General features: G+C 37.8%; 3 protein-coding genes across 19 annotated transcripts in view; 1 reads left to right on the top strand and 2 right to left on the bottom strand.

Moving 5' to 3' along the window:
* The window catches only part of caska (calcium/calmodulin-dependent serine protein kinase a), a 196,313-nt gene that overhangs the window by 130,403 nt on the left and 50,391 nt on the right, over positions 1–15,519 (top strand). For all 16 annotated transcript variants that reach the window (XM_016251265.1, XM_016251266.1, XM_016251273.1 and 13 more), the window contains exons 3-5: positions 1,287–1,392; positions 3,640–3,717; positions 5,138–5,210. In XM_016251265.1, the coding sequence (XP_016106751.1) occupies positions 1,287–1,392; positions 3,640–3,717; positions 5,138–5,210 (257 nt within the window). The remainder of the gene's footprint in view (positions 1–1,286; positions 1,393–3,639; positions 3,718–5,137; positions 5,211–15,519) is intronic.
* On the bottom strand, positions 7,415–8,908 carry LOC107565946 (probable G-protein coupled receptor 82). Its single transcript, XM_016251284.1, has one exon. The coding sequence runs from the start codon at positions 8,906–8,908 to the stop codon at positions 7,808–7,810; it is 1,101 nt and encodes a 366-aa protein (XP_016106770.1). The 3' UTR covers positions 7,415–7,807.
* Positions 12,206–15,519, bottom strand: part of gpr82 (G protein-coupled receptor 82) — an 8,525-nt gene continuing 5,211 nt past the window's right edge. The window contains exon 2 of one of the 2 annotated variants that reach the window (XM_016251282.1): positions 12,206–13,486. In XM_016251282.1, the coding sequence (XP_016106768.1) occupies positions 12,451–13,486 (1,036 nt within the window). In that variant the 3' untranslated portion in view covers positions 12,206–12,450. The remainder of the gene's footprint in view (positions 13,487–15,519) is intronic. The other variant, XM_016251283.1, reaches the window with a different exon arrangement.

Here is a 15,519-nt window from a genome sequence, read left to right as displayed (position 1 = left end):
CTTTTAATCAAATTCTGAATTGATTATAGCCTAGAAAGCGAGCAAATAGCACTTGCATATAATCACTAAAAAGCTGTCACTCACTTCAGTTTATCACAATCTCACGATGTTCCGGTATAATCAGTGAAGCTCTCTGAACTGCAAATAATATCTTATTTACATCGTGTCTACGTGTGACATTTAGCACTGATTGAATTCTGAATGCATGAGAGGTGGCAGCCCAATCTATTTATATCTTTATTAATATATCATTATATCTTATATTAACCATTTGCTCACACGAGCATTATCCGGCTCGGCTCCTCCCGACCGCAGACGCAGGTTTACAAGCCACTTTTTCCTGTGTTTTTCAACCAATTTCTTGACTTTTCCCCACTCATGAACAACCCCTTTTCGTACACGATAAAAGCTCCTTGTGGTTTCTCGGTTTGGCCAATTTGAGCATCCATAAACAACGCAAAGCACAGCCATTTTGAGTTTCTGCTAGTGATTCCTACAGAGAAAAATCACTTCCTGCCCTCCAGTTGCATTTCGACGTCATCAGTGATTTTTAAAAAGTTTTATCCATGTAATTCCTCGATCAATGCATATGAGACCCTTATATATGTGAATCTCACATTCCATTCACGGCACCAAAAAGTCTATGTAGAACTTAAGAAGTCGAGGAAGTGTGACTGTTAAACTGTGGACTATGGCCCTGCTCTGAGGAAACCCACAGCATGCTAAGACTAATGTGGTTCACACATGCAGAATACTTTAAACAACTGTTTTTACTGTCTTCTAATGGCTGTGATTCTTGAATGCCAACCGTTTTAATCACAGATGAGAAGAGCAGCGGTGTGTGTGCGGGGTCGTCCACACAGATGTCTGTTTGTGCACTCTTGCACATTTTTGCTAATTGTGCGAAATCCTGCATCTGAATTACTGTACAAACTAGTTTTAGTAGTAAAAGATGCAGATGTGAAATATGGTGCTGAGCTTGACTTTTTGTATTAAATTGGGATATTACAGACAATAAACGTCTAAACAAAATTACATCATACTTCATGTTTAAATTAAGCATTTTTATCAACCCTTTGCATACGAGTGTTTTTAATGTTGCTAAAAAAATAGATTATTTTGTAGAAAATTAAATTAAACTGAAAATTATCTTTGATCCTTTATTAAGCATAGTAATTTTGAGTGGCTTCCTGGGTGAAACAATATGTACTGTAAAAGAAGTGCTATATCAATAAACTTGACTTGATTGGAAACTGAAATTAGCCTATCTTTTTGTCTTTCTGTAGATCTGAAGAGAGAAGCAAGCATCTGCCACATGCTGAAACATCCTCACATAGTGGAGCTTCTGGAGACCTACAGCTCTGATGGGATGCTCTACATGGTGTTTGAGTTGTAAGTTTTCATTCTGAGCTAATCTGCACTTGTTTTATCATTCCATTATTCTTTATTCACATCAAACTTTAAATGCAATGAAAGTCCGACACGTCCATGTTGTTTTAGTATATGTGAAAGGTTATTTTGAAGCATATTGTGACGAGGTTGGGTCAGTGAACTCTAAAAAGCATCTCAAAACAAGGCATGAACATGCTGTGCTCTGTCCTTAGTGTAGCCTGTGTTTGTTACTCTCTCAGCGGTTTTGGAATAGGGTATAGGTTTTGTTGTGTGGTATAGGGTGAGCTTTTTAATTCCTCAAATGCTCATATGCTTATCTAAAGTGCAGAGCTTTTCTCAAATAACTTTCATGCAGTGTGAGTTCTTATCTGGAGAAGCGCAGCTGCCTCTCAAGGGATTTTCTTTAAAGGCATTAGAGACCCGAGCTGACACAAAAACGGGCTTCCAGAGCTCTGCTGCCCCCTGGAAGCAACACTGTTACGGTCTTGGTGTTAAAGCACTGGGAAGATTTTCAATCAGAAAAGTGTTCATTTCTGAAAATGGCCACAGTTAACCCAGTCCATAATTCATAATTCAATTTGTGCTCAGAGATAATGTAGCCTGTGTTTGTTACTCTCTCAGCGGTTTTGGAATAGGGTATAGGTTTTGTTGTGTGGTATAGGGTGAGCTTTTTAATTCCTCAAATGCTCATATGCTTATCTAAAGTGCAGAGCTTTTCTCAAATAACTTTCATGCAGTGTGAGTTCTTATCTGGAGAAGCGCAGCTGCCTCTCAAGGGATTTTCTTTAAAGGCATTAGAGACCCGAGCTGACACAAAAACAGGGGCTTCCAGAGCTCTGCTGCCCCCTGGAAGCAACACTGTTACGGTCTTGGTGTTAAAGCACTGGGAAGATTTTCAATCAGAAAAGTGTTCATTTCTGAAAATGGCCACAGTTAACCCAGTCCATTATTCATAATTCAATTTGTGCTCAGAGATAATAGGCAAGTACCAGCAAAGCAAAAAACACACTTGCAAGACAGGCCTTGCAATACATGTCTCCCACACTGAAAGCTGCGAAATAACAACACTGTCTCAGTTCTCCAAAAACTGTTTTTAAAACACTGATTTTAAAGTTTAAAGTGTCCCTATTATGGGTTATGAAAGGTTCATATTTTGGTTTTGGGAGTCCCCAACAACAGGTTGACATGCATGCAAGGTCAAAAAACACTTTTATTGTCTTGTAATATGCATTTATTTTTACCTTACTTGCTCAACGACTCCCAAACGATTCGCTCAGCGATCCATTTTTCCGAACCCCTCCTTTGCGTGGCACTAATCTGTGGTGATTGATCTGATTGGTCTCATTTTCATTTCATCATGCCTGTAATGCCTGATAAAGCAGCGTTTGTGAACACAGTGCTGCTTTGTGTACAGCGTTACCGGGGAAACCGCTATTTTTACCGCTCCAAAAGCAGCACCTAGTGGCAAAGAATGAATTTGCATTTTTATTCAGACCAACTTTAAAAGCCCAACAAGTGGGCGGGCAATATGCTAATGTTTGATGTTGACATCAACATGAAACGGCTTGGGATTCGTTTTAAAAGCGACTCGTTTCAATGATTCAGAGTCGACGCTTTCTTTTGAGATGCAATAACTATTTACACGGTGCACTTTCAGATTTAAAACTTTGCAGGATGTTTTCCTGTAATGCCTGATAAAGCAGCGTTTGTGAACACAGTGCTGCTTTGTGTACAGCGTTACCGGGGAAACCGCTATTTTTACCGCTCCAAAAGCAGCACCTAGTGGCAAAGAATGAATTTGCATTTTTATTCAGACCAACTTTAAAAGACCAACAAGTGGGCGGGCAATATGCTAATGTTGACATCAACATGAAACGGCTTGGGATTCGTTTTAAAAGCGACTCGTTTCAATGATTCAGAGTCGACGCTTTCTTTTGAGATGCAATAACTATTTACACGGTGCACTTTCAGATTTAAAACTTTGCAGGATGTTTTCATTCACTTAGAGCTGTGTCACACACTACATGAAAGGTAATTTTCAAAAATCCATAATAGGGGCACTTTAATATATACCCCTATGGGGGGGATTTTGGATGAAATTTCAGTGTAGGTGGAGTCAGACAAAATTTATTTTTCATTCTTATCTTACAGATTTGTAAAGTTAAACCAGAAATAGATTTTAAAACTAATGTGCCAGTATTTGACTTTACATTGCTGATGAGTTTCCTGACTTGTTCTGTCTTTCAGCATGGATGGAGCAGATCTCTGCTTTGAGATTGTGAAGAGAGCAGACGCTGGTTTTGTTTACAGTGAGGCAGTAGCCAGGTAAATACTTTTGAGGATTTTCATCCATTTCGTGGGGGGGGGGGAAGGTTGGTCATGCTTGTCATGTGACACACAGCAGCCACGGTAGCACTGTATAACTGATATACTGAATTATTTCCAAACGTGTTAACTTTATCAGGAAATATCTCGATTCTCAAATATGTGTAAGTAAATGCGTTTTGCACCTTTATAGATTGTTGTTTGATCAATAAATGGTGATGGGCAAAGTAGACTAATAGTGTAATCTATTAACTACACATAGCCTAAAAACCAGACTTTTTACTTAAGTAGCAAATATGGCTGTCATGCAATAAAATATTTTTAATACAACTGACTTTGTATTTAATGTGAATTTAGTCATGTCCATAGCCAGCAATGAGGTCACCGAGGTTCGGACCTCGGTAAATTTTTAATTTGTTCTCTAAATGACTAATCTGCTATTTAAAGCTCCTCATATGAGTGTCTGCATGTATAATTAAGTTTAGACAGTTTGCAAGAATGTTTAGCGCCCGTGGTATTAAAATGAACGCTGCGAGACGCTGGCGGAGTGAATGAGGATTGGGAGAACAGAGAACTGTGAGTGAGGGCACGGGCGCAGCCGTGTTGCCAGATCCAGTTATTATAAGTACATTTGGACTTGTCTTTTCTACTTAATTTGAGACTTTAGAGAGTTAATAGAGCGGGTTGTTGAAGTTTAGGTTTAGCGATATCTTTATCTTATGTTATTTACAAAAGATTTGAACTTATTTCGGTTTATTTTTAATTTATTATTTATTTTTCGGTTTTTATTTGTTTCATAGCAATATCTGGCAACACTGCCAGAACTTAAACTGATAGTAATCATTTGTTATTAATGTTATTGCTGACAGGATACCACATTCGGTAAGGCAAACACACACAAAAAAAAAAGCCCACATCATAAGTGTTATCAACGCTATCAAAACAGTAGCAGCGATGACTCATCTGAACGTCTCTGATTGGTCATTGCATTCATAAGCTTAACAGAATCATGTCTGATTGGTTATAATGCAGTGCTGTACAAAAGCGTCTGCCTCTGGCTCAGCGCCAGCCAGCGAACACGGATTTGAATTTAGCAGCTGATGCTGTGCCGCACTGAACAACCTAATCACTCCGGTGTGATTGTATCATTATAGAATATTATTTGGCAATTTTTTGTCTTTTGGAAGTTGCATTCAAAATCCACTTGGCTCAGAAATCTGTGCTGTTCTTAAAGTTGTAGACTGAGATTTCTCTGTTAAAATTGATAGTTAATCCCCAAAAACAAAATTTTGTCATCATTTATTCACCATAATGTAGTTCCAAACCTAGTTCCATTTTCTTCCCATTCAGGTAGACAAGGCCAATGAAGTTTGAAATTAATATAGGTTTCTGTCTTTCTCTGCTCTCCTTCTTTTTTTAGTCACTACATGAGACAGATCCTAGAGGCTTTGCGGTACTGCCATGACAACAACATCATTCACCGGGATGTGAAGGTAAGTTCAGTGGTGTCTAGTGCTTTAGATGACTGCTGACCAAAGCCCTTTGTTACACATTGACATGTCTTAGCGGTTTTCACACTTTTGCAACTTCCCCCTTCTATTGTATGGTATCATCCTACCATCACACTGTAAGAATAAACTGGGCTGTTCTCTTTTCTCATAAATAGCCTTCAGCTGTCAATACAAGGGAATTAAACGGGAAACTAATATAAAGTGCTGACGATCAGTTGTTTAAGAGCTGAACTCACAACCTAGAAATAGAAAACATAATGATGTTTCCCAACAATCGCCCACGCTTACAGATACTAAGGAAAAAAGCTTCATATATGCTGCTATGCTAATAAAAGTGATCAAAGCCAGTACATTTGGTTTACTTACATTGAAGAAATGTACATACGTTTTTAAAAAACCTTTATTCTCAGTATTTGAATTTGTTAGACATGTAACAGGCTGTTGAATATAAACCTCAAACATGTACAGTAACAACACTTCTGAACGAAATGTGACAAAATTAAAAAAGTTAAACATGAAAATAAAATACTTTGCTATATTTATTTTTACTGCTCAAAATGTGTTTGACTAAGAATAATATTTGGCATTGATCAGACTTAATCGCTGGATCTTACTTATTCTGTGTATCTCTGAACTGTGTTTAATAAATGCAAACACAAACTTTAGTAAACTTTAGACAAAGTGTGTTATGAGTAGTATCAGTCAGTATTGTGGATTTTACTCGTGTTATGTATCTAGATTTATACTGTATATGTGATGTGCAAGAAAAAATTAAGCATTTGCATTTGCCTCAGAGAAATGCAAATCTACCATCACCAGCAATCAAATCTTATTAGAACAAAGATGATCTTGATGACAAAGGTCTGTGAATCATAATGTTCTGTCACCCAGTCTTCACCTGTCATTTTTTTGTATTTTTTTAAAGGAATTAATGCTGAAAGGATGCATTATATTGACCAAAAGTAACAAAGACATGTATAATGTTACAAAAGATTTCCATTTCTAATAAATTGTGTTCTTTTGAACTTCATTCATCAAGGAAGAAAGATTTCACTTCTTTCAAATACTTTCTTACTCATACTGTACATTAGCATTGTTCTTTGTGAATTGCCTTGTATGTTTAGAATATGCACCATTGATATGATACTACACCAAACAACTTTTTAAGTTTTCTGTCTGGATACACTGAGACTAAGATTTGCCTTTTAATTTTGACTGACTATATTCTGACAAAATGGCTTTATAGAGCTAGCTATCTGGCTGAGATTAGAATGATAGTGCAAAAGCAAAATAGGTAACTATAATCTTGCTATTTTATAGGAGTAATGATGCACATGTTGAAGCTCCTGACATGCTCTAATATTTACTGTCTGTAAATTAATGGCCTTTAATGCTGCTGTCATTAGAAACGTAGATGGATACCTACTCCATCATGCATCATTACCTGTGACATAGTCATATGAGTGTGCTGCAAAAAAGTCAAAGCACCGTTTTACAAGCACACATACTTTGTTTACACAACTACAGTAATGGAAAGCTCATCACATTTACCACAGTAACCAGCATGCAAATAGAAACCGGAAAGTGGGTAAATGTAAAAAAGAAGGAAACAAGCAGCCCTGCAAGACCTGTAACAATAACATACTGTATGCTTGAAAAACAACCTGAAATGAATATAATCATTAAAAGTAAAAATGAGGCATGCTGTAAATGTGTGAGAAATCACATCAAAGGTATAGAATATAAAATAAAATTAAAATAAATAAATCTGTTGTCATTTACTCACCCCATGTCATTCCAAATGTGTATGGCTTTTTTAAAAGTTGTGATAAACAGAAGTAGCAACATACCTTTTCTTCCATATCATACATCCAAATGAAAAAGCTTATAAAAGAAGGAAAAATGTACAGGCACTCGGTTCAAATCATTGGTTTGTGATTGGAAAGAGACTCATCTGAATGCAAGTTTCTAGTCAAATGTAAGAAAGAGGCAGGTTTATAAGTGGACTAAATGATTGGAGAATTGGTGAATGTCCATTTCATGCTGACTTTATGTAAGACAAAAAATAGACAAAAAAAAACAGACTACAGAAGAAAGAAAGTTATCAATGTTTGGAATGACAGGAGAATGAGTAATTGATGACAGAATTTTTCAGTTTTTGGCTAAACTATCTATTTAAAGCTACACAAAGTACTCCAGCAATTCAAAGTGGTGTGAGAACGGAAGCATCAGTCTGACTTGAAGCTGCTTTTCAAAACATCTGGTTACTTTATAGGGACTTGCAACTTGCAAAATACTTGTTTACATTGGATTCCTCTGTGTGCCTCTCCACATATCCTCTGTTATTCTTAGCACTGCATCATTTTACACTAGAGTTCTCACAGCTTCACATCCATACTGAAGAACAATGGACATGCAGAAGTAATCCAGTTAAAAAGATGCCCATTTATTTAGCTCTGTTCAGGAAGTTTCTTCCTTTTCTTATGTTTGTGTGCATCTACACAACATTTAGCTGTAAGGGAACATCGCTCACAATGAGACTCCTTTGTGTCTGTGTACAGTTTCCTCTCAAGTAATGTCTAAAAGCATGCACTTGTTGCCTGAGATAACTGTCCCATGTTAGACTTTGATGACTGACTGTCATTTGCACTAGTGTGTAATCTCAGCAGGCTAAGCGCATGATTACGAAAAGTCTTGTCCAGCAGGAAGTACATGATGGGGTCTGTGCTACATCGCAGAGTTGCTAAACAGAGCAGGATGCTCTTCACCTCCACGTACATGGACAGTGGATGGCAAGCGTCTTTTGGAGGTGATGCAGACCAAGACAGCTCGTTGACGATATGAACAAAGATGGCTTTGTAGATGTGGTGCGGCAGGAGTAAGACCACCAGCACCACCATAATGACAACAATATTCCGAAACACTCTTGCGTAGACTCGCTGGCTGTCTGAGATGACCGCGCTTCTCCTGGACCTCCAAATGTGCCTGATCACTGCCATGTAAGCGCTTATGACCAACAGGAAGAAGACAAAGAACAGTGAAACGGCCACTAAAGCGAAGACATGAGATCCTTTCCCGCCAACCTCCACTGCTATGCTGTAACACGCTTCATCTCCGTCGCCGTCATCCACACTCCTAGCCTCCCTGATCGAGTACAGCACCACAAAGGATGTGACCGCTATGGTTACAATGGCCCAGGTGGCCATGCACAGCGCATAGGCCAGTTTCGCTTGTCGTTTTCGGCAGAGAAAGGCACCTGGTAGAACTTTGAGCCATCGGCTTGGACGGTCAGCATGGGAGTGTTGAATCAGCGAGGCGAAGCGACTGAGTGCCACCCAGCTCAATATCATCACACCAATGCAGATGTTGATGTGGATCACTGGAGTTAGACCATTTATTGCCATTTGGCACATGGTGTCGTGGTGGCGCCATTTGGTCCCTAGTGAGTAGTATGTGGCCTGGAATGGCATGGTGAGGCAGAGCAGCAAGTTTGAGATCCCTAGATTTATCAGGTAGATGTGAGTGGACGTTTTGATGGCAATTTTGCGTATGAACACCCAGAGCGAAATAGCATTCCCAGGCAGGCCAGTGATAGACATAATGGTGTAGATAATGGGCAGAACTACACTTGTAGTGGACGTTTGGCAGAGGTGAGATTCAGCATGTGAATCGTTTGCCATTGAGCTCTCAGAAAAAGAGATTCCCATTAGCTGAGGGAAGAAAAAATTTAAAAGGTTATATTATTGTTAAAAATTGGTTAAGGACACTATAAGATTTTACTTAAAACTAAGGGTTTACTGTTAGTACACACAGTGAGTGGAAATGACATTCTAATGAAAACCTGAGCTTTCTTTCTCCTTTATTTACAGAAGTAACTTTGGATATCGCTTGCATTCCTGTAAATAGTTTAACCCAATTGCAGAAGCTGATATACCACTTTCACAATAAGTCAGCTTTTTTTTTTTTTTAAACGTAGGTGATATTTTACGTTTAACACAAATAACATTTATTTAAAAAAGAAAAATATATAGCTATATATAATGTTGTCAGATATTGTGTAGTCATTACTACATAGTTTTCAGCAGTAAAGTGTGCATGGGTTTTTACAGCATTTCACAGCAACCACATCAGCAAAACAGCAAAAAAAAAATAGGTGTTGCATACATTTACATTTATATTTAGTCATTTAGCAGACGCTTTTATCCAAAGCGACTTACAAATGAGGACAATAAAAGCAGTCAAACTAACAAAAGAGCAACAATATATAAGTGCAAATGACAAGTCTATATATATATATAGTATGTGACCCAGGACCACAAAACCAGTTAGGATAGGACAATGTTTGGCTGAGATACAACTATTTGAAAATCTGGAATCTGAGGGTGCAAAAAAATCAAAATACTGAGAAAATCGCCTTTAAAGTTGTCCAAATGAAGTTCTTAGTAATGCATATTTCTAATCAAAAATTTAGTTTTGATAAATGTATGGTAGGAAATTTACAAAATATCTTCATGGAACGTGATCTTTACTTAATATCCTAATGATTTTTGGCATAAAGAAAATCCATAAATCCATTTGACCCATACAATGTTTTTTTGGGTCACACACGTGTATATACATGACTAACTTGTTTAGCAATATCAGAATAAGAATATAATGCCTAATATAGGCAATGTAATACACTTACCTCTCTAAATGCAGTCACTGATGTGTGTAACGGGCATCTGTAAATTGTTTTGCTTTGGGTCACCTCCCTAGACTGGCTGTCTTAACGGAAGTGACGGTCTGAGCATGAGTGATGTTCACTTAGTTCTCTTTTACAAGGTTCCTTTCACAGAAGCACTTGCCTTTGATAGCAGAACTGCTGTGAGACTGTAAACGGTGCTTTTTGTTATTTAACCATTATTTCACAAAGTAGCTTAAACTCATGTTTATGGAATTGGTCAAATAATTGGCACATGCAGGAAAACAGATATTTTTTGGACAAGACATTTGAGTATCATCTGGACTTTTTGTAAAGCTTGTAGTTGCCTTTTAAGAAAGATTTTTATCTGTCATATATCTGCTATTGTATGTTTTTATCCGAAGACGAGCTGTTTTGTAAACTGGTCTGTCCCGACTTTATTGCAGGGATACCTGTCAAGGATTTTAATGGTCTCCTCATGAACTCTTGTGGTGGGATGGACACATTGCAGTTGAAGTACTATACAAAACAAATGCTAGAATCAAGCTGACAACTTATATTGATACATTTTATGAATGCAATTTTCTTTTAAGAAGTATCATTTGTTTTAGCACACAACAATACCTGAATGTGGATTAAATAGCTGTTTTTTCCCCCTTATATGTTATATTGTGTTTTTTTTGCAAAACAAACATTAATTGCAACTCTGGGTGGTTATGAGTTAACATGTCAGTGACATTGAAAACAAAACAACAACAACAAAAGAAAAAAAATCTGCGTAGGAGTAATCTGAGTAACAGGACAGCAACTGTAATGCACCAAGACATTCAGTGGATTAACCCCATCACAGAGTAAATGTAAATGATTCCCAGATACTCAAAAAGACATGCTCTTTCTGTTCCTTAATAAAACAAATGCTAAATCTTTCCCAAATCCATGACACGCATATCAAAAGCCTCAGACATCAAGTGTTGTAAAATCGGACATCTTGATGAGGGATACCACTTGTTATTTGGTAAGACCCTCTTCTGGCACAACCACACCAAACACTGCAATGACAGGATCGGCCTTTATAAATATATGTTATATACCCTAGAAAGATGACCAAATAATAAGTTCCAGAAAGTGTTGTTTGTGATGTGAGGAACTGATGGCTAAGTGTCCCCTCTGCAGCTGAACATTTCAAACGTATAGGTGATATCTCTGGAGAAAATTTAGACAACCTACTTTGGGGAAAATGGTGTCTGTGAACAACAATTGTAATGAATGCAATTTGACCATGCAGAGTGTGTGCCTGCAATATTTAATACTATAAATTAATAAATACAAAAGCAAATAGCAGAACATCAATGCAAAGCCTTACTAAAATAAGTTTAGTTGGCATTAATACAGAAAAATTCGCTCCAACATAGTCAATAAGGACTGTTTGTATGTAGTATGTACTGTATACTATGTAAAAAGTATGTTAGTATGCTGAGGTACCACACTACTCACAGAAAAATAAGGGGCCAGAATTGTACCTTTTGGGGTACAACAGCTTGTCCCTGGAGCAGTACCCTTAAAAGGACATATTTTTTACCCCTAATAGGTACATATTAGTACCTTAAAGCCTCGTACACACCGGGACGATTATTGCGCTCGCTTATCCCCGACGTTTTTCGACGCGTCTTTTGTGTTCATACCCAAGTGATTTTCGCTGGCGATGAGCAGAGTGAACGTGCAAATTCACTCCCTGACATTAGATGGCGCTTAATGAAAAACAGAAATACCCCGGTACACATCGAATCTTATTTGAGCTGCAATTCCTCTCCATAACTCCCTCTTATCGAGATTTTTGTAGTCGCTGTCGCTTTTGTCATAAAGCCCTTTGTGTTCAGACACCAATGAGACCAGCATCTCTACATTCATCTTGCCTCGATGCATCTTCTTGGTCTACTTACTTCCTATTCGTCATTAGGTATCAATGTGTGCTCGGCAAGACCGTTTTGTGCTTGAGCACCACCAAGTCATGTTTTACTGTAACTTCAGCAGCTCCAGGCACGTGAACAAAAGCGGCAATCTCATTGGTCGGCCAGTTTTTAACGCGGCGCGTCAAACCCAAAAAAACGAGCCCGAGGCGTTTAAAAAAAAAATTAAGCTTTTACGCCTCACGCCTCGCGTTTTTCGGTGTGCACACTCACATTGGCGCCCTTTGTTTAGTCACGAGGCGTTAAACGTCGGCGATTATCGCGAGTGATATTCGTCCCGGTGTGAACAAGACTTAAGGGTACATTACTACCTATTAGGGGTAAAAAAAAGGTACAAATATATTCTTGTAAGGGTACTGCTCCAGGGACAAGCTTTGTACCCCAAAAGGTACACTTTTAAACCCCTTTTTTTCTGTGTGTACCATGTAAACTGGCCATAAGTTTTGCTTCTGCCAAACAGTAATAACTGCAGCAAAACACAGTTCTCTGAGGTTAGCATGTTTCACAGCTTGCTGCATTCATCACACAGGAAATGCAATGTTGTGACACATTTTTTTCTAATTTCCCAAAACTATGATGTTGGTTGTTGGTGGCTTAATTCAGTTTCATTTTTCTTTGATTCCTCAGCGTGTTCTGTCACATTTATAGTATGTATGTGAGGTGTGTCCAGGGTCTTGGAGATCTCAGGTTTGGGTTTGACTCTGTGGTTGCGATTGGCCCGACAGCAGCGCAAACGAAACACCAGCTGGAGGACGGGATGCAGGCAACAGCTGAGAGCTGCAATGAAGATGGTGCACATTTTAATCCTGAACTCTGCCTGACAGTTTTCATGCTCTGATGTTAATAAGATGATCCTTTGCACGTGGTAGGGTAGGAAGCAGAGTACAAACATTATGACTGAGGCCAGGATCTTCCTGCGAACCTTCAGACCTCCTCCTGGCCCAAATCCAGCGCCGACTAGACTTCCTCCCCTTACCTTCTGCAGATGGAAGACCAGCAGGCTATAGCTAACCAGCATCAAGCACAAAATGAAGAAGAATGCTGACACACCTAAGCAGTGGATAGTATTGAACTGATCTTTATAGCGAATGTAACTATTGACAACTTGGTCAAAGCAGGTCCCTTTAATTTGTAGGCTCAGTTTGACCCCCATGCTAGCGCACACAACGGTGAAGACAACCAACCAGGTAGAAAAGCAGAGGATCCAACAAGACCGTGTATGTTTAAAGATCTGAAATAAGGCGTAGCCTGGTTTTACCACTGTGGTATAGCGATTAATGCTGGTCCACAAAAGGAAACACATGTTGCAATAGAGGTTTATGTAGTAGCAAGAGAAAATGATCAGCTCTGCTGCATTGCAGGCTGGGGTTCCAGATTGCCAGTTGGTGTTTTCTTTGTAGTAGGCTATTCGGAAGAAAAAACTGCAGCACATCAGCAGGTCTGACATGATTATGTTCAAAGTGAAGATGATAGTGGGTGTCCTCTCTGATCTCCAAAGATCCACCAAGACTATTCCATTGGTTGGAAGGCCCAGGACAGCCAAAGCCAGATAGAGCCAAGGCAAGATGGTTTCATGGCTTTCTTCAGGTTTTATCATGCATGTGCTACTGAAATATAGAAAGAAAGAAATGAAAACAAGAAACTCACAGCTTCTCATCTTTGAATAGAAATAAGCTCATTTTTATCCCGACTCAGTTTAATCTTACTCAACAGTCTGCATATATATGTACACACACACTAAATTAATTTTTTGTGGGGACACTCCATATATGTAATGGTTTTTCTACTGTATAAACTGTATTTTCTATCCCTATACCCTAACCCTACACCTAAATACCCCTTACAGAAATTTTTCTGCTATTTCAGATTTTTCATTCTTTATGATTTAAAAGCTTTTGATTTATATACCCACAATTTACTGGTATTACTATACTTGTGGGAACATTTGGACCCCATAACGTAGTGAATACCAGGCACACACAGACACGGATGACAGGTCAAAAGTTTGGGATCATTAAGCTTTTTAATGTTTTTGAAAGAAGTCTCTTATGCTCACCAAATCTGCATTTGTTTAACTACCAAAAATCTAAAAAAAAATAATGAAATTTTGTATCATATATTATTGCGTATCATATATTATATGTGTATCAAATATTATTACAATACAAAAAGAAAATCGAATTTCACATTTTTCTATAATTAATTGCATATTAATATAATAATTTATTGTCAAATTGTCATAATTTGACATTGAATCTCCAAATTAATGTCGAAACACAATGAATATGATTTTAAATGTGTTTATTGGCATCTTTTTACTAAGTAGCCTATTATTAATGAAGACCAGTATCATTGATACCAATACTGTTATAGATGTCTCTAATACATGCATTTTCCCTCAATTTTAGCCATTAATTATAGTCATTCAACATTACAGTATAATTTAAAGCCATTATTTTTAGCATTCAATATAGGCATTGAAAAATATAACAGCAACTTTTAATTTAAGTTAACTTAAAACAGTCTTGACATAAACTAAATTGTATATGCATTAACTATAAATTAAATGTAGATGAATCTTTATTCAATCTACAGAAGTTCTCAGTGTGCTAACTGGTGGGTTGTCTGATGGAGCTTTCTGTGTGTGTGCCAGATGCCTGTGTTCACAGAGAGCTCCTCCACATACAGCACACCAGTACCAAATTAACTTCTCTTTTCATGCTTGATAGCATGTTCATATAGTCAACTGTAATGCTAGCCAAAGGATGTCAGAAAAAAAATTGATGCTGCATTAATTGTGTTAAATATTTGTAACGTTAAACTTAGAAAAATTAATTGCAAAATTAAAAACCTAACCAGTTTTTGCTTCTTAATATTATTGTGAAACATCATACTTAATTCAAAAGTTTGGGGTAAGAAGAAAAAAAAACTTTTATGAAGCAAGGCTGCAGTAAATTGAAGAAAATTACAGTTAAGACATTTATAGTGTTAAAGAACATTTCTGTTTCAAATGAATGCTGCTATTTTGGACTTTCTGTTCATCAAAGAATCCTGAAAAAACTGCTGTGACCTTAACAGCCCAATTGTTTGGTGTTTTAAGAACAACAGCCTTTATGATTATGATTGTGGACACCAAGCATGGCAAGATTGCATCAGCGAAAAAGAATAGTGGGTGAAAACTAAAAGTGAATGATAGGGACTAGGGATGTGCATCTCATGACTCAGGCCGATACGATACGCATCTCGATGCATAGCCAACGATACGATACATTAAAGATACATATGAAGCAGCTACCGATGCGATACGATTCACCCCTATTACGATGCAGTGCGATCCGATTCGATTCAACACAATACGATTCGATGCGATATGATGCAATGGAGAAAATATGATCACTTTTAATGCCTCGAGGCCTGTTTCGTAAAACAAGTTAACCAAATAAGCCAGGCTTATTTCAGGTATAGTCTGACGCATTGTCAAATGATTTGGTTCCATAAAGCAAATTTAACATAGGCCTAGATCAAGCTTAGTCACTGTGGCAACTTATGCTGCGAAACTAACCTGGTCTAAAGCAGGCTAACTGCCAGGCTAAGCTCCTCTACTGACCAATAGGAACATAATGATATTACCACTGTCTCA

This window comes from Sinocyclocheilus grahami, unplaced genomic scaffold (genome assembly GCF_001515645.1).
Source record: "Sinocyclocheilus grahami isolate Dianchi unplaced genomic scaffold, SAMN03320097.WGS_v1.1 scaffold1036.1, whole genome shotgun sequence".
Lineage (NCBI taxonomy): Eukaryota > Metazoa > Chordata > Actinopteri > Cypriniformes > Cyprinidae > Sinocyclocheilus > Sinocyclocheilus grahami.
The sequence above is the reverse complement of the archived record's forward strand: the minus strand, read 5'-3'. Positions and strand labels throughout refer to the sequence as shown.

Excerpts from the sequence above, each read along its gene's own strand:
- LOC107565946 (XM_016251284.1), bottom strand. The coding sequence starts at position 8,908 with ATGGCAAACGATTCACATGCTGAATCTCACCTCTGCCAAACGTCCACT.